The 24,564-nt window shown below is 37.2% G+C and overlaps 3 protein-coding genes across 7 annotated transcripts; 1 reads left to right on the top strand and 2 right to left on the bottom strand.

The window, feature by feature from the left end:
- Nucleotides 1-314: 314 nt before the first annotated feature.
- Nucleotides 315-9,640, top strand: LOC109051267 (long-chain-fatty-acid--CoA ligase ACSBG1-like). Of its 5 annotated transcripts, none has more exons than XM_042715565.1 (15): nt 315-461; nt 1,819-1,924; nt 2,566-2,621; nt 2,757-3,028; nt 3,158-3,246; nt 6,433-6,553; nt 6,641-6,721; nt 6,799-6,948; nt 7,037-7,213; nt 7,804-7,982; nt 8,114-8,308; nt 8,406-8,623; nt 8,725-8,864; nt 8,947-9,193; nt 9,331-9,640. In XM_042715565.1, the coding sequence occupies exons 2-15, from the start codon at nt 1,863-1,865 to the stop codon at nt 9,405-9,407; spliced, it is 2,064 nt and encodes a 687-aa protein (XP_042571499.1). In that variant the 5' UTR covers nt 315-461; nt 1,819-1,862; the 3' UTR covers nt 9,408-9,640. The 5 variants fall into 5 exon arrangements, with proteins under 5 accessions (XP_042571499.1, XP_042571498.1, XP_042571497.1 ...); XM_042715564.1 differs by having other exon boundaries at nt 8,078-8,308; XM_042715563.1 differs by having other exon boundaries at nt 8,066-8,308.
- An 85-nt stretch (nt 9,641-9,725) lies between these two features.
- Nucleotides 9,726-17,161, bottom strand: LOC122135609 (isocitrate dehydrogenase [NAD] subunit alpha, mitochondrial). The gene is made up of 11 exons (XM_042715568.1): nt 17,010-17,161; nt 14,478-14,540; nt 13,564-13,647; nt 13,280-13,394; nt 13,013-13,200; nt 11,598-11,731; nt 11,369-11,471; nt 10,950-11,014; nt 10,775-10,859; nt 10,518-10,670; nt 9,726-10,425 (listed from the first exon to the last, which is right to left on the bottom strand). The coding sequence occupies exons 1-11, from the start codon at nt 17,034-17,036 to the stop codon at nt 10,342-10,344; spliced, it is 1,101 nt and encodes a 366-aa protein (XP_042571502.1). The 5' UTR covers nt 17,037-17,161; the 3' UTR covers nt 9,726-10,341.
- Nucleotides 17,162-17,582: 421 nt separating this feature from the next.
- On the bottom strand, nt 17,583-24,546 carry LOC109105559 (leucine-rich repeat-containing protein 61-like). The gene is made up of 9 exons (XM_042715561.1): nt 24,201-24,546; nt 22,447-22,542; nt 22,192-22,338; nt 19,756-19,816; nt 19,589-19,674; nt 19,437-19,502; nt 19,254-19,322; nt 18,718-18,843; nt 17,583-18,606 (listed from the first exon to the last, which is right to left on the bottom strand). The coding sequence occupies exons 1-9, from the start codon at nt 24,226-24,228 to the stop codon at nt 18,500-18,502; spliced, it is 786 nt and encodes a 261-aa protein (XP_042571495.1). The 5' UTR covers nt 24,229-24,546; the 3' UTR covers nt 17,583-18,499.
- Nucleotides 24,547-24,564: the final 18 nt, after the last annotated feature.

The following is a 24,564-nucleotide window of genomic DNA, read 5'->3' as shown; positions in this document are numbered from 1 at the left end:
CTAGACAGAAATACATAGGTAGCCTATTAATATTTAAAAAGAGAGTAGTCATAATTTCTTTAATTAATTTAAATGTTTAGGGTGTTTTTTTCTGTTTAATTCCTTTATATAGGCTATTTAGATATATCTCTTGCTGGTTTCTGTCATTATAAATCCTTCAATACTTCTGGCATGGGATATTACAGTATACCCCACAATATTTCAGTAGAAATATCCTGTGAATCTGAACCGGCCAATTAATAGGTCACATGAGTTCGGACAGCACACTCACCCACTGAATCATTTGTAGCGGTTTCTCTTTACTAACAGGTTACTTCAGAGCGCAGAGGACAAACTGTTTGATGACGTGGATGTTGACCTGTACTCTATTAAAACCCCAAGAGCGTCCTGTCGTCTGCCAGCGGTGAAGAGGGTCTTGAAGTTCAACACCTGCGCGTGCAGCTTGTGAACCACTAATACAGGTAAGACTTTTTCCTTTTAATATAGAAAACACTAACAATAGAAAAAAGAGTGTTGTATTGCTCTTTCTTATGCATATTGTTATGAATATTATTTATACTATATCATACACTTTGCATAAAGTACAACTTTTATGGTAGGCCTACAAACTTTTTATATTATATAGATTTAATGAGGTTTGGCAAGTTGAGGACTTTTGGTCGGTTAACGTGCTCAATATGTCATCATGTTAACTTATAGATCAATAACATGACTCATATTTTCAGATCTATTAATTTCTTAATAAAATAGTAAAAAGTGCAATTAAACTTATAATTTGATATTTGGGGCAGATAAAGTAAAAATTCAAACTGAATCAATGATTCTGATATCATAACAAAGAAAAAAAAACTAATTTAGCATATCTTTTTGAAATGTATTTTTTATTTCTTGTTATTCTAATACTTGGAAAAACAATGGTCAACTAAATCAAAGTCATGTGGTGCAAACAACATTCATAAAAACACATAAATCTTAATATAATAGAGGACCTAAACCCACATGACAAGGTCATTAAAGTCTCTACCTTAAAAAATAATAATAATAATTTAAAGCTTTTTTAATTAAAAGGATGATTAAAGTTCCCGCTAACATGTACTGAAGGGATGATTACTCTTTCCTTGATGGTATAACATTTTCAGCCATTATTAAACTTTTTCCAAATCACACCAACATGATTGCAAAGGGTACATTTCTGAGAACTTGACATGTATGCTTTAAACTAGAGTTAAATCGATTTTTTCCTTTTCTTTATCATGGGCACTCTTATTTGTATTTGACCCATACATTTAAGCTTGTGTGATTTGTTGCACTGAACAGAAAGGACTTGATTTGACGTAAGAGACTTTAGAGTTTGGAACACAAAAAAGCACAAAAAAAAATTAATTTACAGAAGAGCAGTTCTGTGAATGGAAAAAAAATAATATGACTCTTCCTCTCTTTTCCTAAAGGTGATAAAACAAAAATAGAAAAAATCCCATTAGAAATAAATTAATTTTATTGAAAATAAGTCAGAATAACCTTTAATAAATTCTGCTGAGTGGGTTGTTTTACACAAATTCTAAGGACAGTAACAAATTAACATATGAAAACCCACAGACTCATTAAAATGCACTGTTTTCACCCAAAGAAATTTCACACTGAATAAACTTTTTGCCAACTTTTCCTAAGCAAAGAACTTCATTATGAACATTTCCCAGAAGCTTGACACACTCAGAGCATCTTAAAAAATAAGCACATAGCTGAAGTTTTTCATTCGGAGAATTGTGATGGTACCTCATGGAGCTATTCATTGCTTCGTTCTGTCCCCATTATGCCAAGAACCGGACAATCTTTGAACATTTCATACCAGTCCTGCAGTCAGCATGAGCACCAGCACTCAAATACACCAGCAAACTGATCCAACCAATAACCAGCTTGGACAAAGGTATGTGCATGTGATTAATATAATTTGTTGAATTAACTTACACTGTGACATCTTTAGGAACAGTTTAGGAAAGCATTAATTCAGCTTTTTTATGTTTATGGCACTTGTTAAAAAATGTGAATATTCCTTTAACAATGAGAAACTTAGTTTGTGTGAAGTTATGTTCAACTAAGGTTGCCACAGATGAGAATAAGATGTAAAATGTCTTGTTTTTCTAAAGAGTTTGGTAGAACATTACTTTGTGCTTTTCACCAAACACTGAATCAAAATGAGCAGAGGAAATGAAATCAGCCCAGCTGCCAGTTCTGGCACTCTTGTTAAAAAAAAAAGAGCATTAAGTCTTTCATTTTGTTGGGATGCCAAGTTTAAAGCAACTTAATGTGCCCACTCACTTGTGGCTGTTATGTCAAGAACTGAAGTGAAAGAGAAAATAAAAGTTTCCATGACTGATGGGAACTAAATTCACACATTTTGTGGGCCCCCGTTTGTTAACAAAGTTGTTGGGGCTTTAGTACTTAGTAACCCAAACATGTCATTGTGGGGTCTTACAATGCTGTTGAGTGGTTACAGTAGAGCCGGGTCTGACTGCAGGGAGAGCGGGTGTCCACTGCTATCTAACAGACCAGCAATTTGTGTTTCAGCTTGGCCTGTTCACCCATGACAGACCTTTTGCAGCAGGATGTTGAGGATGGATTGTGTAAGTAGAGTAACTATTATTTTGTTTAGCATGTTTAGAGTTTGGAGATCAGGATTATGTTCTGACCTTCTATTCCTGTTGTTCACATCATCCAATTTTTAGTCATTGACCTTAGTCATTATCTATTCAATGCAGCAGAGAAAAAGAGCATTGAGGAGGTTCTGGCAGGTGCAGAATTGGCCCCAGCCCAATCTCTGTGGACTACAGAGGCCAGCGGATCAGTTCAGCTGAGAATGGATGAACTTTGTCCAGAACAGCCCATCACTGTGCATCAGATGTTTACCAACTCAGTTCAGAAGTACGGGAAGCTGACCGCTTTGGCAAGCAAAAAAGGCAACAAGTGGGAAAAGGTTACCTTTTCGGAATATTATCACCTCAGTCGAATGGCCGCCAAAGGCTTTCTAAAGGTGATCTTAGAGCAGTTTCTTAAACACTAATTTATACATAACATGTTCATGTTACAAAGTTGATTTGCACAGTTCATTCTCATGTAAGTTATGGATTGGATATAATAAAATATTTGAACATTCTCCTAGCTTGGTCTGGAGCGGTTCCACAGTGTAGCCATCCTGGGATTCAATTCAGCAGAGTGGTTTATTGCTGCTGTTGGAGCTGTCTTTGCAGGGTGAGAAAAAACCTGTAGGTTTTATTTATTTTTTTTACTTTAAGCTTAAAATTTCACACTTGTAATTTTTGGTTTTGCTAAATTTGAATTGTACTGCAATAATCAAGGTGCAGCCGGTATATTTTTTTATTATTTTTTTTGTAGTCAAACTACAAGGTCAGTTTCTCTGTCCAAGCTTAAATCGAGCATTTAAATGATCAGAAAACGGAGGCCAACTGTATTCTGATTAACACATGCTGGATGAAGCCAAGATACAATTGCATTATTGCAATTTGTCTGTTAGTTAACTTAAAGTGCCCCTATTATGCCATTTAAAATATTGCCTTTAATGCAGTGTGTAATGTAGCTGTATGTGAATGTAAAAAAATCTGCAAAGTTGTAAAGCCGAAAGTGCATGATAAATAAAGTTATTGTCTCCCAAAATTAAGAATTAATTTCTGAACAACCTAAACGAGTTGTCAGTAATTTGAATCCCACTTCCACAATTGCTACATGTCACAGTGTAATACATTTGCATAACATTTGCACAACATAGTATGTGTGTTCTACATTGGGTAGCCACGAACAACTTGACCCACCCTCAAACACTGTAGCTTGTTTGTGTGGTAAACATCATGTCGAGAAGATGCTGTATCCAACGTTATGGAAGTAAATTTGTTTTATTTTCACTTCCGATAGATGAGGCTGCAAAAAATCAGTGGTTAAAAATCATTTTTTCCACTGTATCACAGCAGTACAACCACAATCTTTTTTGTGTGTTCCCGTCATTTTACTGATGACTGCTTCTCTAATCTCAGAGTGTTCAACACAGGATTCACAAAATGCTTGCTGCTAAAAGATGGGACAGTACCCATTTTATTTGGACCAGCTGGCTCCACTGAATCACAACCTACAAGTATGGTAAACAATAGATGTTTATATTTTCTGTTGAGTGTTCAAAATACGGAACTATGGCAATGGGTGTATCTTTTCGGAGACCCGGTAGGTGGTAGACCAATCACAACATACTGGGCCATCTGGCCAGTCAGATTAGAGTAGGCTCACAGAAAGGATGGGTTTAGAGAGAATTAATTTTTGAACGGATTTGAACCCATCGTTTGAGAATCGTTGGAAAATGAGCTGATATTAAATGGATATTTTGAGAAAACTGAAGCGTTTTTTGACCTTGCATAAATGTAAACCTATTTAATTCAAACACTAGTTTGTCTGGTCTCATCTACGTTAATGCTACCTGTGTGTTGGATTACCTGTACGTTGGATTAAAGACTTTATAAACCTTTTTCTCCGTCTTTGTGCATTCGTGTGCAGCGTAGCTGTGACAAAGACCAGACCCCAAAAAGAAAATAAGTAATAGTGTGCCTTTTATCTTGTTTTATTTTTTCAGTTTGTCAGTGTTTTTTGTTTGTTTTGGTCAATGGATCACTTTGCCGCTGTTCACCTGCCCTGCCTTGAGCAGGGGAATCTCTCCATCGAAAAGCATGTCTCTCCCATCAGACCATGTTCCTGGACGACTGCCTGTGTTCGTTCCTGCACGCAGGACTGAACACTGCCACATGAGTGCAGTTGTCCGAGGAGGGTCTGCCTTAACCGTCGGCCTTGTGGATGAAGATGCCAGCCCCATTCCCAACCCAGTGCCCAGCCAGTCACCCCATTGCACGGAGCGTCTACCTGAGCCCAACGCAGACAGAGTATGAGGGGATAGAATAAAGCCCCTCCCACACTTAGGGTGAGGTACAATTGGATTCTAAATTGATTTCGGATAATTTCATGTATGGCCCTGTGCCATCTGTCTTTCCACTGGTTTCGTCCAGCCCTGACCTCTTGAATCTCCTGAATTTCCGGTGCCTCCTGTGTTCCTTCCCATCCTCCTTCTACAGCCTCCTTTCCATATACCTTCCAGTTCTTCATCCCTGTCTCCGCTGGTCCTGCAAACCCCTCAGCTCACCCTCAGTCAGCACAATCCTGGAGCTTTGTCTCGATGTGGGTCTTCCAGTCTCCAGATCTGCCTTAGCGTGGAGATCCCCCGTCTCCACCTTTTGCCTCCAAGGCCTGGATTTCCCCTTGACCCTTCGACCCATCGGCTCCACCTTGGCTCCTAGCTCCGTCATCTCCACAGTGGCCTGTCATCCCACTGGCTCCACCAGGCTCCCTTGTCCCTCCGGCTCCATCTTCATCTCGTCCCTCCATCCCTCAGGCTCCTCATTCCCTTACGGCTCCACCTTGGTCCTCAGTCGCTCCGGCTTTGCCAAGGTCTTCCAGGTTCCCGCCTCTGCCTCAGTCACCACAGCCACTGACTCCGCCTTAACCCTCAGTGTCACACTGGCTCTTCACTCTGTCTCCTCCTGGGGGTCCTCTTCCATCGGCGTTGTCTCTGTTGGTCGGCCCCTGGTGTCGTCAGCCTTACCTCCACCATAGCTCCTGCCTCCTGCTAAGCCACCATGGGGAGCCACCCGAACATCTCCTTGGATCCTAACACCACCAGCACCTTCCTGGTTTCCTCCATCACCTCCTCTGGATCTCTGTTCACTACTCACAATCACCAATCTTCCTCAACCTAAACCTCCTCCCATCAGTGAATTGTCGGCACGAGGTTGCACCTTTTTGGGAGGGGGCATACTGTCACAGTTAAATTCAGTGTAGCTTGGATTTCTGTCCTTGTGTTAATTTCCTGTCTGCGTGTCTGATCTGTTGCTATGGTTTTTAATTTAATTGTATTTTCCTGTTCTGCTGTGCTCCCCCTTATCCTGTGTATTTAAGTTTCTCTGTTTGAGTCCTCATTTGTCTGGTTTCATTGATGTTACGTGTGTTGCAAGCCTTCTCTCTGTTTGGATTTACCTTCTGTGGATTTATTTAAGACAAGCATCATTGTGTTCATGTGAGTTCATCAACACAGTAGCATGACAATAATAGGGGCACTTTAACAAATATTACAAAATATTACAAAATCTAATTTTTAAAGTGCATGTAAATGTACTTGGTGTGAAACATGGAACAAAATATATCCCAGGATTACTAAAAATGCCCCTGGGTTAACGATCTCAAGTGTAAAAAGCTTGTTTACAAATTGGTCAAGATGTTGCAGAGGCCATTAACATCAAATATAACCTTAAATGAACTTATTAAAATGGAAATGGAGTATTAGGTCTAGGATCACTGCCCTCACAACTATATTTTTGTTTGTGATAGGGGTATAATGGCAGGTATCTATACCACAAACTCACCAGATGCCTGCCTCTATGTTGCTAATGACTCAAGAGCCAATGTCATTGTTGTGGAAAATCAAAAGCAGCTGGATAAGATTTTAGAGGTAATATTTGGTCTACTTTATATTCTAAACATGGACCTCCTCATACACAGTGAACAAGCTGATTAATACTCCTGTTTGTCTTGTTAGGTAAAGGATAAGCTTCCACACTTGAAAGCCATAGTACAGTATTCTGGATCTTTGAAGGAGAAGTTGCCCAATCTCTATTCAGTGAGTGTATGATATATAGAGATCCACGTAAGTCAAAGTTACCCAAAGACTTACCATAAATATTTGACTTTGAACAGTGGGAAGAGTTCATGGGACTAGGACTGGAAGTCTCTGATCAAGAACTAGATGAAGTCATTTGTAGCCAGAAAGCCAATCAATGCTGTGTACTTATTTACACCTCTGGAACAACCGGATCACCAAAAGGAGTGATGCTAAGTCATGACAATGTAAGCTGCTATGGAAAATGACATTCACAATCTAGCAGCAATGTTGTGTTGCAGGTTTTTGACAATTTTGAATTCTGGACTCTTACAGATCACATGGACAGCCCACCATGCAAGCAGGGCTGGAGATATGCAGCCAGCTGAAATCAGTCAAGAGTCTCTGGTCAGCTACCTTCCACTCAGCCATATTGCCGCTCAGATCTATGATCTCTGGACAGGGATCCAATGGGGGGAGCAAGTGTCTTTTGCTCAGCCAGATGCTCTAAAGGTAAATGTTCAAGAACAGGACTTTTGTTAAGCTTTAGGTCAGAGCACCCAGTCCTACTCCTGGAGGGCCACCTTCCCATAGAGTTTAGCTCCATTTGCCTGCCCTAAAGTTTCTACTAATCTTGCACACTCTACTGGAAAGTGGAACCCCTGCTTTAGAGGCTGTAACTGGTGTCGTCATCAAATATTAGTTGTAGTCGAAACCAGGCCAGGACCTAAGTAGATCAACTCCAAATCCAGCCAGAGACCTGAAGTTGTTTGAGATCCAAATGCTCCTAAATCCATAACATAGACTAAAAAAGATGGATAACGCATCTCCAGTTCCTTCTACTATAGAAAACTGAAGCCAAAAAGTCCAAGTATGGCCGCTGTCATCTAATGGCAATGACATCATTTGGAGCCCAAGTCTGTGGAGTAGTAATTCATTTGGAGCCTGAGTCCACTTGCCCAAACTCCAACAGACCCAAAATCATGACAACACGCACTGTTTTTATAGCATCAAATAACAAACAGCAAATTAATTAGAAAAATGAGCAATTGAACATACATCAGTGTGATAAGAACTACCTAAAATGTGATGTTCTCTTATAGGGGAGTTTAGTAGACACTCTTCGAGAGGCAACCCCTACAGCCCACATGGGCGTTCCACGTGTTTGGGAAAAAATTATGGAAAAGATCAAGGAAGGCATTTCACAGTGTGGATACATGAAAAGGAAACTAGTGACATGGGCCATGTCTGTTAGTCTGGAGGCTAATCAAAGGCTTACCAAGTATGTCAATCATTTTACAGTATATCATTGTCTGTTATGTTACATTCATGTTATCTGAACTTTTCTTGTTTTTATGACCACTGTCATCAAATCAGGGATGAGAAGTCATTCCTCTTTACTCTTGCGGACAGCCTGGTCTTGCAGAAGCTTCGTGCCGAGCTGGGCTTCTCCAATTGTGTGAAGTTCTTCTCAGGAGCAGCACCCATTGGAAGTGAAACTCTTCAGTTCTTCCTCGGCCTCAACATTCGGCTTTATGAAGCCTACGGGATGAGTGAAAGCTCAGGACCCCACTTTATGTCTGGGCCGAAAGCGTACCAGTTTTCAAGGCAAGCCCTCTTACCTCATCTTACAGGCTGAGTACCTTCAATCCTAAGGCCAATAATCAACAAGTTTAATGTGTAACAATTCCTTAAACTCTTTTAGCTGTGGTAAGGTGGTTCCAGGCTGCCAATACAAACTAGTAAATGTAGATGGTGATGGCATTGGAGAGGTGTGTTTCTGGGGCCGCAATGTCTTCATGGGATTCCTTAACATGGAGGACAAAACAAAGGAGGCTTTGGATGAAGATGGCTGGCTTCGATCTGGAGACTTGGGAAGGGTAGATGAAGATGGCTTTCTTTACATCACTGGAAGAATAAAAGGTATTTTATTTTGAATCCTATGCATTTTTACTAGCTTCGATGCTATAATTGGATTAAAGTTCTCTTTAAATGGCATTTCCATTCAATCTCTTTCCATTCAGAGCTTATAATCACAGCTGGAGGAGAGAACATTCCCCCACTTCCCATAGAGGATGCTGTTAAACAGGAGTTGCCAATCATCAGCAATGCCATGTTGATTGGAGACAAGAGGAAATTTCTGTCCATCCTGCTAACGCTAAAGGTAAACTATGCTTTGAGACAAAATCTGGCTTCAACACCTCCACAAGCATGTAGATTAATCCACTCTACCTCTGCTTGGATAGTGCACAATCAATCCAGAAACTACAGAGCCCACTGACATTCTTAGCTTGGAGGCTGTGGAATTCTGTCAGCGGCTTGGTAGCCAATCGACAAAGGTGTCGGACATCATTGGTGGAAAAGACAAGCTAGTTTATCAGTCCATTGAAGAGGGCATTGCACGGGTCAATTCAAAAGCAACCTCAAATGCCCAGCGCATTCAAAAATGGATCATATTAGGGAAAGATTTCTCAATTGTTGGAGGAGAACTAGGTGAGTACCGTGAACACTTCCCAACAGACATCCAATGGGAATAAAAAATTATGTATTTTCTGATGGATCATAACCTGGATCTATTAAACCTGAAAAAATAGTTTTTACCAAAGATAATAGAATTTGTTTCTTTTCAGGTCCTACAATGAAACTTCGTCGCCCAGCGGTGTTGCAGATATATCTCAGTGAAATAGAGAGTTTTTACAGAGAATAGATGAACTCCAGACTTGGCTGTAACTCTGTTAAAGATTCCGTTTCTTTTTTGGCCAATTATATCGTAGAAATTAGATTTGTAATGATTTTTTTTTTAATCTAACAACACAAAGTGCCCAGATTTTTTTTTAAATAACATACTGTTAATTGTCTTCATTGTAAATTGGATGTTATAAGTTTAATATTCCTGTAAGTTTTGACCAGATCTTAAAAATTAAAGTTGTGCTTTGTCTATATACTTATATGGTAATCCTCTAATCTTGTTTATGCAGTATCATAATGATCATATAAAAAGTGCTCTATAAAACAAAGACATAGGTTGTTTTGTCCGTAAAAATAGACATATATATATTCCATCCACAGTCATGTCTTGATAGTACAGTCATTTCACAACTGACACAGCAAAGGTCAAGAGCTGTTTGAATTATATTAATTGTTAACCATAATGCAAAGTTCATAGCTGATGTAAAAGCTTAAGCATAAAAAATGTGAAACATATTCACTTTTTTTAAACGGATTTACCACACTTTAAAGCTTTTATATATATATATACTACCACACTTTTATATATATATATATATATATATATATATAAATTCAAAATACCATGTATTTAAGCCCCTAATATTTTGATTCCCGTAATGTGACAGAAAGGCAAATTTTCAAAACACATCAAACCAGAGTAAATATCTAGGCAATAAATACAGTTTATCTTAGATTATGTAGTTCCTTTTTGACAGATTAAAACAGCTCACAAATACAGTCACTGAAGGACAAGAATTTTAGACGGTGCTTTGCGGTTCTGGAGAAACAAAAATGCAGACACTTAGTAGAATTGTGAGCAGATATCAGAATGATGCGAAGATTAATTTTTTTTTTTTTTTTGACCATCAGTTCTTTAGGCATCAGATCCGAACATAGACACTAGAAAAGCCTCAATCCATGTCCTGCACTCTTCGGCAGATGTCAGCTGTGAACTCTGAGCACTTAGCATTTCCACCGAGGTCTTTAGTCAAAACCTGAAATATAAGACGGGCAACAGAGATAAAAATATATCCTGTCTTGATGTTAGAAGCTAAATTCATGTTCATGTCCAAATGACTGATCTTACCTTCTCGTCACGAATAGTGTCGAAGCAGGCGGTCTCAATCTTTTTAGCGTGCCCATGCAGTCCCATGTGGCGCAGCATCATGACAGCACTCAGCAAAAGGGCGGTTGGGTTCGCCAGGTCTTTGCCTGCGATGTCGGGGGCAGTTCCGTGTACCTAACATATACAATAAAAGGATTAGGATACATGGAATATTGCTATTCATCATCAATCACTCCATTGTAAAGCTACTGCATCATCCTCCAGAGTCCAATACGTACTGATTCAAATATAGCAACACCATTTGCTCCGATGTTCCCACTGGGAGTGACTCCAAGACCCCCAATCAATCCAGCACACAGATCACTGAAACCCAAATCAAAGGCTGATGACACATGCACTTCATAGATAACCATATCACATATACTATTATTCTATGATGCTTCATACACTCACCTCAAGATGTCGCCATAAAGATTAGGCATTACCAGTACATCAAAATGAGATGGATCTTGCACCATCTAGTGGATAAATCACAACACAAAGTAATGTATGAAAGATTGTATTAAAGTGAAGTTCTGAGTCACTACATTGAGTATTTCTTCTAATAACTCGGTTTGAGAATGATTACAAACTTGATCATCATGAAATGTAATTTACAAGAGGAGGGAATATTTACTTTCAATTGTTGATGAAACTACAGGGAACCCAAACCAAAAGTGTTGACTTCCATCAAGCCCAAAATATCTTTAACAATTGAAAGCAATGCAAAAGTTTTCTGTATTTTCCATATTTCACAGTATAAGTAAAAAAGGGCAAATTAGTAAAAAGACCAAACTCTGAATAAAGAAAACTCTGTTGTCTTGTAAACATACATTGAGACAGACTGTATCCAGATACATCTCGGTGAATTTCACGTCCTTGAAATTCTCAGCAACCTCTCTGCACTTCCTCAGGAACAGACCATCAGACATTCGCCTAGAAGACATCACTGAATTTAGCATCACTGTATCTTACAATTATTTTGCAATTAGATCCATCAAGACATTTGTTGCCAGCAATTCTTCATAGCTACTGTGTTACTATGAGATTTGTGACTCTTACATGATGTTGGCTTTGTGAACGGCCGTGACACTGGTTCTTTGGTTATTCCTGGCGTACTCAAATGCATACTCAGCAATGCGTCTGCTGGCGTCCTCTGTGATCAGTTTGATACTCTGCACAACTCCATCCACAATCTGATTAAGAGTGAAAATAATATTGAGATAGAGCCAGTTTTGTTCAAATCACTTTATCTTGACAAAAACATGTTTAGGTTTCAAAAAACAGGGTCAGGTTAGTTCATACAAAAGGCCAAGATATGATGACGTTTTGCACAGCAAGTTTCATATGGTGGACTTGATCAGTAAACTTAAGGTTTTATGTACACAATCACATCATGTACCATTTATTGTAAAAGTGTTTGGTCTGTAAAAAAATGATGTCCACTGAAAATCTGAGAAAAGTAAATGGATTTTTAAATTTACAATACTCTTCAAATGTTTAGGGTCGGTATGATTTTTAAAAATGTTTTTAAAAGAACTCTCTCACAAATGCTGCATTTATTTGGTCAAAACCACAGTAAAAACAGTAATATTATGATCATATTATCACAGTTTAAAACAACTGTTTTCTATTTGAATCCGTTTTAAAATCTAACTTATTCCTGTGATGGTAAAGAGTCTCCAGTGTCACATGATCCTTCAGAAATCATTGTAATAAGCTGCTTTACAGCTCAAGAAACATTTCTTATTATCAATGCTTTTTCAGGATTCTTTGAAAAACAAAACATCTCATTGACCCCAAACTCCTGAATGGTATTGTACAAGTTCATAACGTGAACAGACAAAGGGAAGATGGCATGAATTGAATGTGACGACCTGAAGGTTATTTCACATAACAATTTGACACACTATGGACTGGGACCAGAGACAACTGATTTACAGCAGCCATGTGGCACCTACCTAAAGAATAAACAGCACTGAAATATGAGCTGTGACACTGAATTCCTGCTAGCACTGTGTGAGAAACTGGTTAAGACAGCATTAGATGGCAATAGCACAACCTTTGACATTTGTAATGGGAGCCAATCAGCTGCGGAGGGCTCCAAAAGTCAAATGTCACCCTGTTGTACTATACTGGACCTAAAGGTCTAAAGGAGGATAAATGTATATACAGTTGCAGAAAAAGTATGTGAACCCTATAATCTTGATGTCAGCCTAATTTCTATGCTTTGGCATGAGCTCAAAACAGTTATTCAAACCAATTCTCAAGAATTCTGTTAAACTGAATCACTTTTGTAATGATGAATGGTCTAAATCCAATTGAGGCAGAACTCTATTTAAATCCAAAGGGTTTAAATACCTATTCCTGCAAATGCAGATCCTGAAGCAGAAATCAAATGAATACGATCAACTGTCCCTGGTTTGGCTGAGTTACAGGTTAAATAGATTAAAATACAGGAGAGCACTCATACTTACCAAATGTTCGATCCCACTGTACTCTCCTTCTGTGTTTTCTCTGATGGTGACCAGATCCACATCGGTGTAAGGAGTCTTATAGCCCTCGATTGACACGCAGGGACGCACATTAGCATAAAGGTCGAAGGTCTTCCTTAGCAGCAGGTTCATGGACGGGTGTCCAGCAGCAATTGGTGTTTTCAGGGGTCCTGAAACATAATTCAGTTTTTTCAGCATGAGTTTCATACACACTATGCCTGATATGAGACACACAGTCTGCATATTTACCTTTTAATCCAATTTTGTTTTTGTTCATCGACTCTTTGGCCTCAGGAGGGATCATCCACCTGCCTCCAGGTCCTTTGATGGCGGTGACGTTTCTCTCTTCCCACTGAATCGGTGCCTAGGCGAGAAAAGAAATTCACACCTAAGTCATAAAGCAGTTTACAAAAGGGTTAAAAAACACAGTAGCTCAATTTTAAGCCTGACTCGTGTAGAAAACCTGCATAATGCACTTGCTGCAACTTGCAGCCTAGGCTGCATTCCCGAAGAGTAAAACAACAGATACTTACCTTAGCTGCTTCAAATATCTTCATTACTGCAGTGGAGATCTCTGGACCGATTCCATCTCCGGGAATTAACGTTACCGTTTGAATCTGTCAAAATAAAGCATGGGCCCGTAATCACAAGTTTTTCTGCAGTGTATGTTTTGAATAGGTCTGACTCATTCTCTATTTACTAATGCCAAAAAAAAAAACAAAGCCTTCATGTGAACAATCTTGACTGAACTATTCAACTGGCACACCTACACAGTTTCTTCAGGCTGCAAAATTAATGTTTAAGACTTCTTTTGTGATTGAAACTTTATACTCAAAGCTGCGCATTAAGCTCTTCCAAATACTTGCCTTTCAGACAAGTAAAACTGACCTTTATGTACCACTTTGTTGCCCCCAAACAATGTAGTATATAGTTTAAACTCATAAAACTACTATAGAAATATAAAATATGGAATTTGTAACATACAAAATCTTTTTTATTTTATGATTTAATTAGTTTTACTTGTCAAAATGTGTATATTTTCACACTTAAAGGTCATTTTATAGTTGACTGACTCCCTGAATCAAATTCCATTTTCCTAATATTTTTAACATATTAAAACATTTCATTTAGGACAAGTAAAATATTTTAGTTTGGGACAAGTTTATTTCAAGTACAACTTTATTTCTGAAATTATATTCATGTTAAAAAGGGTAAGAATTAGAAAAGGACCAAACTTGACCAGAAACTACTTTCATAAACCATGGGGCTAAATCTAAATTTTTATTATATTTGTGTACCACTCTATTTACATCCAATGTATTGAAAAAAAAATACTATCCAATCACCATGGTATATGTAAACAACAACAAAAAAAATGCCATGGCAAGTGTCCAGAAACATGGTTTTACCATGGTTACGTTGCCATGGTGAGTTGATTTGAACTTACCCCTCTGGAGAAGGTTCTGGGCAGTGGGCTCTGAGTCTTTATGGCTCCCATTACATGGGACACCTGCAGAGACCATTTTAAAAGGTACAAATAGATCAGTAAGACTGGAAGATAAATCAAGCTGATACACAAAGCCCAAGCCATCTATTAAAAAGCAAGCCAATTAGTTAGGTGATTAAATGTTGGTTAATAAATAAGTAAGGACATATCCTTGGTGTAAAATGAGGCGTGTAATTTCACAAACCTGCATGGTCAATTATATGAATATTCAACTTAAATCAGCCTAAAACAAAAGGCTACGGGTCACTGATGATCAAACAGAAATGAGAAAGATTTTTTGAAACTAAGCGCTCAAAGACGACAGCAGATCTGATGGGGACACTACTTCTTTTTTGAAAAAAGCCATGTGTCCTGTGAGAGAGTGGTGCCAACTTCTTGTCCAAGCTCTTGTTCTCTCCAGACTGGACTATTGCAATGCGCTCCTGGCGGGCCTTCCTGCATGTACTATCAAGCCTCTACAACTGATCCAGAATGCAGCAGCGAGGGTTGTCTTCAATGAGCCGAAAACAGCCCATGTTACTCCTCTCCTCATCAGGTTACACTGGCTACCAGTAGCCGCTCGCATCAAATTCAAGGTACTGATGCTTGCCTACAAAACGACCACTGGCACGGCGCCAACTTGCCTAAACTCACTAGTTCAATCTTATGCACCCTCCAGAAGTTTGCGCTCTGCAATTGAACGACGCCTTGTGTTGCCATCCCAAAGAGGTTCAAAATCACTCTCACGGACTTTTTCCTGGACTGCTCCCAGCTGGTGGAATGACCTCCCGATCTCAATTCGAACAGCTGAGTCTTTACTCATTTTCAAAAAACATCTAAAGACTCATCTTCTTTCGCCTGCACTTAACCAACTAATACTAGTACTTACCTTTTTTTCTTTTTCTTTTCTATCATATTCCCAAAAAAAAAAAAAAAAAAAAAACTGGCTACGTGTTCTGTACTAGACTAACTGAGACTTGTCATAGCACTTGTATACCGTTGTTGTTTTCTCGTTGATCTGATTGTTTCTACTGTTCTCATTTGTAAGTCGCTTTGGATAAAAGCGTCTGCTAAATGATTAAATGTAAATGTAAATGTAAAACTGTGAAGCAAGATATGCAGCCTCAAAAGAATTTGGACACTTTAACAAAAAAAAAAAATTATAATAATAAAAAAAAAAATCTAAAATTAATTTCCATTCAGAATCACATTTAGAAATATGAGTGTCACTGCATTATAGATAACAAAGTATCCAATAATAGAAAAATCCAATATCCAGTACCCAACACCTTTTTCTCTGTTCAACCCCAATATAACACATACACATTAAAAACAGAGATAACTGTAACTATTATAACACTTTTTGGTTGTCACCTCAGGTACCTTCTTACCAGAAACCTTTGGTAAGAAAAATTAAGTTAGTTTTGACTAAAAGTCTAGTGTTCTTCATTTTTATTATTATTATTAATAATTTTTTTACCCCAATGACATTCATGCATTTTAAGTGTGGCATTAAGTGTCCAAACATATTTGGGGCCGCTGTATTTCCGTGGAAACGATTCATTCTGATATTATGGTTTGCAGAGCTCAGATCCCCCATCGTTTACAACTATTTTATATTTCATCCATCCAATATTAGTAAAATGAATCTAAACTACATTATAACCCATAGATCTGAAGGACACCAAAGGATCTTCTGTATCTTCTCATGTCCTCATCACTTGAATCCATGATTGTATGTTCTCTAGATGAACATTCAGTGCATGAAGAAAACTCATAAACTAGAGGTCAGCTGGTCTAGTTTAGTCTGGACATCAGTCAACTCTTGTTCAACATGTCGAGGTGACCTTCATCCAGTCAGCTAGATGTTTCCCCTAGCACATTTAAAACAGCTGTTTTACTAAACTCTATCTCACCCTGACTATTTTAATGTCCATATCAGATTTGGCATTAACTAACTGGACTGAGACTCGCGTCTTTGTTACTTCCGGAGTCCCGCTCGCCGCATCTCTCGAGACGTTTTATGGGCTGAAAATGCAAGAATGTTTTTTTATTATTATTATTATTATTTTACAGCCTGACCGTACTGGCCTCTTAGTTGAGTTTACCTACTTTCTGGGGCATTAAACACCATAATGTGTGGATGGTGATGATGAATGCAGAGGTTGAACATCTGTGGCGTTTGACTGATTCATCCACGCATTCGGCCGAGATCGACACGCATCGTGTCATTCTCTTAACTTTATTTATATTTGTTAAAAGACTAGTAGACGAGTTGACTGAGAACTCTTAAATGTGTTAAACGTGTAACGTTAAGTGCCGGTGTGAAGGGCATGCAGTACAGGGCCGCTGTGGCATCTCTATTGCAACGCAGCGTTTTCTGCGCAAATGAAGTAACGTTATATACTTGCATTCATACTTTACAGTGATATTTGGCGTAACAGAGCACGGACTGCTATAATCTATGGTTTGTTCATATAATATAATCCTTACCGTTGACCTCCACGCGTTTCCAGCCATCCTGTGCTAATCGTGTTCTGGGGAGTGGGGACTACTACTAACTCAGTTCAGCTCTCCAGTGTCTCATCCTCTGCTGTGAGTATCGAGGGTTGCCAGATTGGACCTACAGTTCTAGGAAGCTAAACGTTACCTTACGGCAGGTTTTTTATTTTTTTTAAGTTTTGATGTGTGTGTGTGTATATATATATTTGCATTTTTTTTTTTTTTTGGGCGTAAATTATTTTTATATACTTATATTATTATTGTTACATTATTGCATTTTCTTAATCACCATGCAATTATTAAATTTTTAAATTAAATTATTTAGGCCTAGTTAGTTTAATATATATATATAGCAATATCAATTGATCAGAAGTACCTATAATATAAATTAAAATAATCAGGTGTATTATAATTATTATTTTAATTAAAATCAAAAATTTAATAAAAAAAAATGGCCCTCTTCTGTGCATTCTCTGACGTTCAATTATCAACGTTAGACTCCAAAAAGGGCATTTTAATAAACCTGGCAACCCCGTGTACTGGCCCTCTTCTGTGCATTCTCTGACGTGCTGAACTCCCCCTACTGCATCGGATGCCACAGTGCATTCATACCCCCCACATTTTCTTGAATGTGTTCGGAACACTTATTTGTGTAACATTAAATGTATAGTTCTCTCAAAGAATATTCTGGCAACATTCAGGAAATTTTTCCTTTTATAATCAATGGAAGAAAGAACATCTTTGTAAATATATAATTCTTGGGTAGACTAGCACTTTAACCATTTAAACACTCTGAAACTTTTTAATAGTCTGCTTTTTTACATTGTGTAAGATTAATAAATACAGACACAAAGACATTTTCTGGCATGAATATATATTAGGCTATCCAACAAAATGTAAATAAAAAAAAAAAGATGCATTATATCATATATTATACAATTTAGATGCATTTTAAAACACAAAGCTGCTTGAGCGAATAAAAAGGAGCAATATAGTATGAAACAACCAATTTAGAAAAAAATCATCCACATTAGGCATACAATAAAAAGGCAAAATGCATTCACTAAAAATTGTAAACAAGAAGAGCAACATGGGAAAGCCTCAGAAGTGGTTAATAAACAATACAAGTGCTTCACCATTATGAAATATACAAATAGCAGCATTTGAAGCATAACGTTAAATACAGCATTGTGTTAGGAGTGCAAAGAGGAATTGTCTTGATTCTGAACATCCTGAGACAGTGATCAAACCGGATTAGGTGTAAGTATCGGTCTCTCTAAACAGTGGAAAATCAGAAAGAACTCAAGTGTAATTACAAAATCTAAACCCTCACACTGCAGGCAACACGGAGCATTTTGGATTTCTGGCACCGGTGACGCATCAAGCTTATGGACTTAAAGCTTATGGAAACGCATAAAAAAAGCTGTGGGAAAAAACATGCATTTTATTGGAAACGTAATGAGATCGAGAGATTCCCAGATTTAAACGGCATACTGCTTTGGATGGCTCTTGAGGCTGACGGTCCATTCATTTTGTGAGATCACGTGGGCTGCTCGACTGTTCAGCAGCCTGCATTCATGAAGAACATCTGTTGAGTTTATTACCAAAAAGATCTTAAATCAGGAAATTGGAAATGTGACTGCTGATGTGTAAAGAATGGTTTAGAAAATGGTTTTGATGATTGAAGATTAGTCCATACCACTGAATTGTTTATAGGCTTCATCAACTATGGCATTGTCTGATCTCTTTATCTCCCAAAAATCATCATCCACCCAAGGTTTGGTGTCTGGCAACTCAGGCAGATGGCCATTTTTAAACATGCCTGCTATAAATAACATAAAAAACAGAGAAATATTTATGGATAGAAAGTTCAAAACAGCTGCATTTATTTTAAATAAAATCTTTTGTAACAATGTAAAAGTCTTTACTGTCAATTTTGATCAATGCAATGCATCCTTGCTGAATAAAAGTAATAATTAACTAAATAATAATAATAATAATAATAATAAACCTAATCTGTTGAATGGAAGTTTATTTTTAGGGCTGTCAAAGTTAACATGCACTAATTAGATTAAACAATGAAAAAAAAAAAATGTTTAAAGTTGTTTTAGCATTAAGTGAGATATTATCATACGGTATTATACACAAAATTGCACGTTATAATATAATACACAAGTGCATTGAGTTTTTCTCTTAAAATCTATTAAATAACAGGATTAAACTTCCAGCAAGTACCTTTAATTGTATCATCAATGTCTTTGCATAGTTGGTATAAGTCACTTCCACGTCCCACCACCCTTTCACCTGAAATGACACATTAAAAGAAAATTTGATAACTTGATGAGAAAATCACAACTGTATGTGAAAAAAACAAACAAAAAAAAACAAGTGTTTAGCAAAATACAATTAAAAACTCACCATCCAACACTTTCATGTTTGGGAACATTTCAAGAATAAGTGTCCGGTATAATGAATTCTTGCAAGCTATAGCAAAATAGATTAGTAAGAATGAAGGACCAGATTTAGAGCTCCAAAAACATTTAATCAAATAAAGCCAGAAAACTGCTAACCTGGATTGGTGTAATTATAGGTGTTGTCCTTCAATCTAATGCTCTCCAGCTTCTTTAAAGGCTTGAGTGCATGAAGATTATCAACACTGTAGGTGCAATGCAACATGTGTTACTTATATAGAAAGGTGACTAGCAGATAAATATGTGTAGCTAAAAATGCAGCTTACCTTGGTATCACATTACCAGCAACATTCAAACTCTGTAAACTTTCACAGTTGGAAAGGGGTTCTGAAAAGAAACATGTTCAATTCCAAAAGTCGGATATAATAGCACCGATATGGACACAGTTTTTGTTTTATCCAGCTCTATTTACTCAGTGCAACTTATAACATTCAAGTGAAATACATGTCAGAAAAAGAAAAAAAATTACAACCAGAATCACTGAGTTGCGTGGATTAACCCATGCAAGGCTGCGGGTCCTGACGACATACCTGGCAGTGTACTGAAAGACTGTGCTGCACAGCCGACAGATGTCCTACAGATATCTTCATCACCTCGCTGAGCCACATGTCTCAAATCCACAACCATCATACCGGTACCAAAGAAATCACCTGTGTCCTGTTTAAATGACTACTGTCTCATAGCACTGACTCCAATCATTCCAAGGATTTTCAGTGGGGTTTAAGTCTGGGCTCTGACTAGACCATGCAAGGACAATCACCTTCTTCTCTTTCAAACACGGTGTGCTCAGTTTTGCTGTGTGCTTTGGGTCAGTGTCATGTTGGAATGTAAACCTTCTTTCCATTGACAACTTTCTGGCAGAGGGCAGCAGATTTTCCTCTAGAATTTGACAGTATTTTGCCCCATCCATTTTTCCTTCTATTCTCACAAGTGCTTTAGTTCCTGCTGCAGAGAAACACCACCATAACAGGACATTACCACCTCCATACTTTACTGAAGGAATGCTGTTATTTGGATGGTGAGCTGTATTGGATTTCTGCCAGACATATCGTTTGGTGTTGAGGCCAAAAAAAAATTCATTTTAGTCTCATCTGCCTCAAAATCTTCAAAGTACTGTACGTTTTGACAAAGCTCAGTCATGACTGCATGTGTTTTTTTCTTGAGGAGTGGCTTTTTCTTAAAACCCTCCCATACAAGCCACATTTGTAGAGGATTTGTGATATTGTTGTCACATGCACACAGTGACCACTCTTTGTCATAAATTCGTGCAGCTGCTTCAGAGTTGCTGTAGGTCTCTTGGTCTCCTCTCTGATCAGTTTCCTCCGGCTCTTTCATCCAGTTTGGAGTGACGTCCTGATCCAGGCAGGGTCTGTGTTGTACCAGATACCATCCACTTCTTAATAATAGACTTCACTGTGCTTCTAGGCATTGATAAAGCCTTTGAAATGTGTTTGTATCCATCTCCTGACTTGTGCCTGTCCACAGCTTTATCCCGGAGATCTTCTGACATCTATAGTTGATTGTTTGCTTCAGTTGCAGTTACCAAGGACTGAAATGCTCCAGGAAAGCTCTTTTCATGCTGAGCAAATCAAAATGACCACAGCTGATCACAGTTTAATGTTAAATGGCTTTGTGTGTCATTGAGAAGGTGATGAGCTAAACCGGATACAAGTCTTTTTTTAGGAGGGAGTGATCCTTTTTCCAATTCAGTGATTCTGTTTTTTTTCCTTAGACTATATTTTTCACTTTCATGTTATAAGTCACACTGAGTAAATACAGCTGTGTTTGTCCTCATTTCAGGCTGCAAAGCAACAAAATGTGTTTGTTTGTTTTTTCAAGGGGGGGTGATTCTTTTCTAAAGCCACTGTATATGTATAATCACATCAAAGGAATAGTTCATGTAAAAATGAATATTTACTGACCCTCAGGTCATCCAAGACAGATTAGGTGAAATTTAGCATTACATCACTTGCTCACCAATGGATCCTCTGCAGTGAATGGGTGCCATCAGAATGAGAGTCCAAACAGCATTGTTAAAACATCACAATAATCCACAAGTAATCCCCACATCTCAGTCCATCAATTAACATACTTTGAAGTGAAAAGCTGCATGTTTGTAAGAAACAAATCCATTAAGACTTTAAACCTTCAATAGTCCTCTCTCCATAATATTGCCTTCTCCCTTGAAAAAGTCATCTTGACTGAATCAGGATTCACAAATCAAGCAAGGTTTACAAGCAAAAACAGTCTAAAATAGTTATAAAACAGTTCTAAATGTTCTATTTTGATGCAAGACGACAACAGGAGATGGACTTCTTTCACTGGAGAAAATTTTATTATGGATTATGGACATATATTCTGCCCAGAAGTGATGGTTTAAAGTTAAAATGCATATAGGTATGGATTTGTTTCCATAAAACAGCTTTTTACTTAAATGTAATCGATGGTCTGGAGTGGTGTGCATTACTTGTGGATTATATTTATGTTTTTATTAGCTGTTTGGACTCTCATTCTGACGGCACCCATTCACTGCAGAGGATCCATTGGTGAGCAAGTGATGTGATGTCAAATTTCCCCAAATCTGTTCTGATGAAGAAACAAACTCATCTAGGCCTACATCTTGGATGGCCACAGGGTGACGAAATTTTCAGCAAATTTAATTTTTTGAGAAAACTATAACATTAAGACTTAAATAACTTTACCTAAATTAGAGATTCTATTGGCTGACAAGTTAAGGACAAGAAGTCTTCGTAGAGATGAAAGAGGCCCCAGATTTGTGATGTTATTTCCAGAGAGGTCCAGCCTCTCCAGGTTTATACACTGTCCTATACATCCAAGGTCATAAATTCCTGCAAAAAAAAAAAAAAAAAAAAAAAAAAAAAAAAAAAAAAAACACATGTAGTTTTTGTGTATTTTGAGAATGTATTCTCCAGATTCTAAATTCAGTATCGTCTTACCTAAATTCCTTAATTTAAGAAACATAATGGACTCCAAATCAAACTCCCCGGTGCGGGACTTCAGAAGCACAGTGGTGATCTTTGCACATTCTGTTTCTGGAAAATGAGGAGAAAGTGTGTGATCACAATTTAAGCAGCAGTTTTTTGATAGTCTGTAGAGTATTAAAGCTCTTTCTGGTCTGTTCAGTATTTTCTGTGGGGAGATTATAAATGTGGCTCTCCATTAATCCAAAGGTTCAAATGGTGATTACAGTTTTAATCTCGCTTTATGTGTTGCTTCTGTTGAATTCTCAAAGACTGGATTACAGCTGCAGATCTCCTCCGGGTTTAATTGAATTGCCAGCAAATATTCTTTTTTTAATTAAAATTTTTTATCATTATATTATATTTGTGTCCTTTCATATTTGTTGTTTCTTTTTCTTCTTCTTCTTTTTTTAATTTAATAAAGTAAAATAAACTTATTAACCAAATAAATAAATAAATTAACTAATTAATGCAGATTGTACCTTTGGGATCAATTTAAATTTATATTTAAAAATGTAATAATAACAGCAAGTAATGTAAATTTTTACTTTAGTGGGCTGATTTGTTAATGTAGAAGATGTACCATTTAAAAAATACAGTTATAATTACTACAGACTATTACTAATGCAAAAACCCTGCATTTTTAAAAAAAAAAATCTAAATAATATTATTAAATGATATATACTTTATTTATGAATCATTTGTCAAAACCTTTGACAAACATTTTGTCCATGAAATATTTTAAAACATGCCAGTGATATTATTCTAAATTCTAAAAAACAATGCTTGACGGGGCAAGGTTAATATCGTTAAATAAAATTAAGACTGTTTATTTATTTATTTATTTTGTCTATTGAAATAAAAAAGCTGAAATAATACTTAAAAAAAAGATGAAAAACTAACAAAAAAATGAGAAATGTTGCTCTGGCTACAAATTTAAAAGAAGTTAAAGAACTAAAATTACTAACTAAAATAAATCAAAACTGAAATGAAATAATAAATATAATAAAAATATATCAATATATATCAATATCAATAATAATATATCAATAGTAATATTTAAAAAAAAATGACTAAAACAAATAACAAAATGACTTAAAATTAACAAAAATTTAAATTAAATGAAAACTGAACAAGTACAAAAAATAAAAGCCAATTCAAAATATTAATAAAAACTACAATAGTACATAGATAATAATAATAACAACACTGTTATGGGATTGATTTCTTATAATCTGCTCTTCTAAAAAGGTGCAGAATTACATTGAAAAATAAATAAATAAATAAAAAACAATCTTACACCTAACTCAATTACCTTGGATAATAATAATAATAATAATAAATTCTAGTTAATTTTAAGACAAAAATGACAACACGCACAGCCCCCACTTGAAGGAGTTTTGCAGACTCAATTAAAATAGCTGAGATTACGTGGATCCACTAAAAGTTGTCGCAAACAACAGTTGGTTTAATCATCGGAACCAAAGCATGTGTTTAATGAACCAAAGTACGGAGTAACAAGCGATAGTTATTCCCTAAAAAAGAGACCGTTTAAAGGATACAGTAATGCAAGACTATATTTAATAGGCTGCCAAACAAAATAAATATCCTTCAAAATAAAAACACAAGCCATCACAGAAGTCTGTTTGTGAATCAGCACCACAGTGTGTGGACAGCTACTGTTGCTAGCACGGGCTAACATTACAACACTGCTTTATCAACTTACTCACCATTGACCTTTTCCCTCTTCGAGTCCATTGTCGCTCAGCTTTATGCAGTCATTCGCAGATTACAGCATGGGCTGGTTGTTTTGTTAATAAACGCTGGTGGGCATGTACAGAATGCAGTACAGGCGGCAGATCTGAGCGGGGGAGACTGTTAGCTCTGCGACTAGCCTTACTGTAGAGTCTGGTCTAACGTTACACACTCGTGGTTTTAATGCGGGCATTATTTGCCCCCCTGCTGTTTCACTGCTCAGATGTTGTTGTTTTTTTGTTTTTTTTTTCATTTCGAGCGTTCTATTGGTTTAATTAACGCCTGGATAAATTCATTATTTAAAGTTCAGCCCAGCCGGAAGTTGCCCTTTCTATGTTT

This window comes from Cyprinus carpio, chromosome A25, assembly GCF_018340385.1.
Source record: "Cyprinus carpio isolate SPL01 chromosome A25, ASM1834038v1, whole genome shotgun sequence".
Lineage (NCBI taxonomy): Eukaryota > Metazoa > Chordata > Actinopteri > Cypriniformes > Cyprinidae > Cyprinus > Cyprinus carpio.
This window is presented reverse-complemented; position numbering and strand designations above follow the sequence as displayed.

Excerpts from the sequence above, each read along its gene's own strand:
- LOC109105559 (XM_042715561.1), bottom strand. The coding sequence starts at position 24,228 with ATGGACTCGAAGAGGGAAAAGGTCAATG. Across the intron at positions 19,675-19,755 it reads GCTGGTAATGTGATACCAAG|TGTTGATAATCTTCATGCAC; the intron begins GTAAGCTGCATT and ends TTGCACCTACAG. Across the intron at positions 19,323-19,436 it reads AAACATGAAAGTGTTGGATG|GTGAAAGGGTGGTGGGACGT; the intron begins GTGAGTTTTTAA and ends GTGTCATTTCAG.
- LOC109051267 (XM_042715563.1), top strand. The coding sequence starts at position 1,863 with ATGAGCACCAGCACTCAAATACACCAGCAAACTGATCCAACCAATAAC. Across the intron at positions 1,925-2,565 it reads AATAACCAGCTTGGACAAAG|CTTGGCCTGTTCACCCATGA; the intron begins GTATGTGCATGT and ends TTTGTGTTTCAG. Across the intron at positions 2,622-2,756 it reads GGATGTTGAGGATGGATTGT|CAGAGAAAAAGAGCATTGAG; the intron begins GTAAGTAGAGTA and ends TATTCAATGCAG.
- LOC122135609 (XM_042715568.1), bottom strand. The coding sequence starts at position 17,036 with ATGGCTGGAAACGCGTGGAGGTCAACG. Across the intron at positions 14,541-17,009 it reads GAAACGCGTGGAGGTCAACG|GTGTCCCATGTAATGGGAGC; the intron begins GTAAGGATTATA and ends TGGTCTCTGCAG. Across the intron at positions 10,671-10,774 it reads GTGTTGCTATATTTGAATCA|GTACACGGAACTGCCCCCGA; the intron begins GTACGTATTGGA and ends TGTATATGTTAG.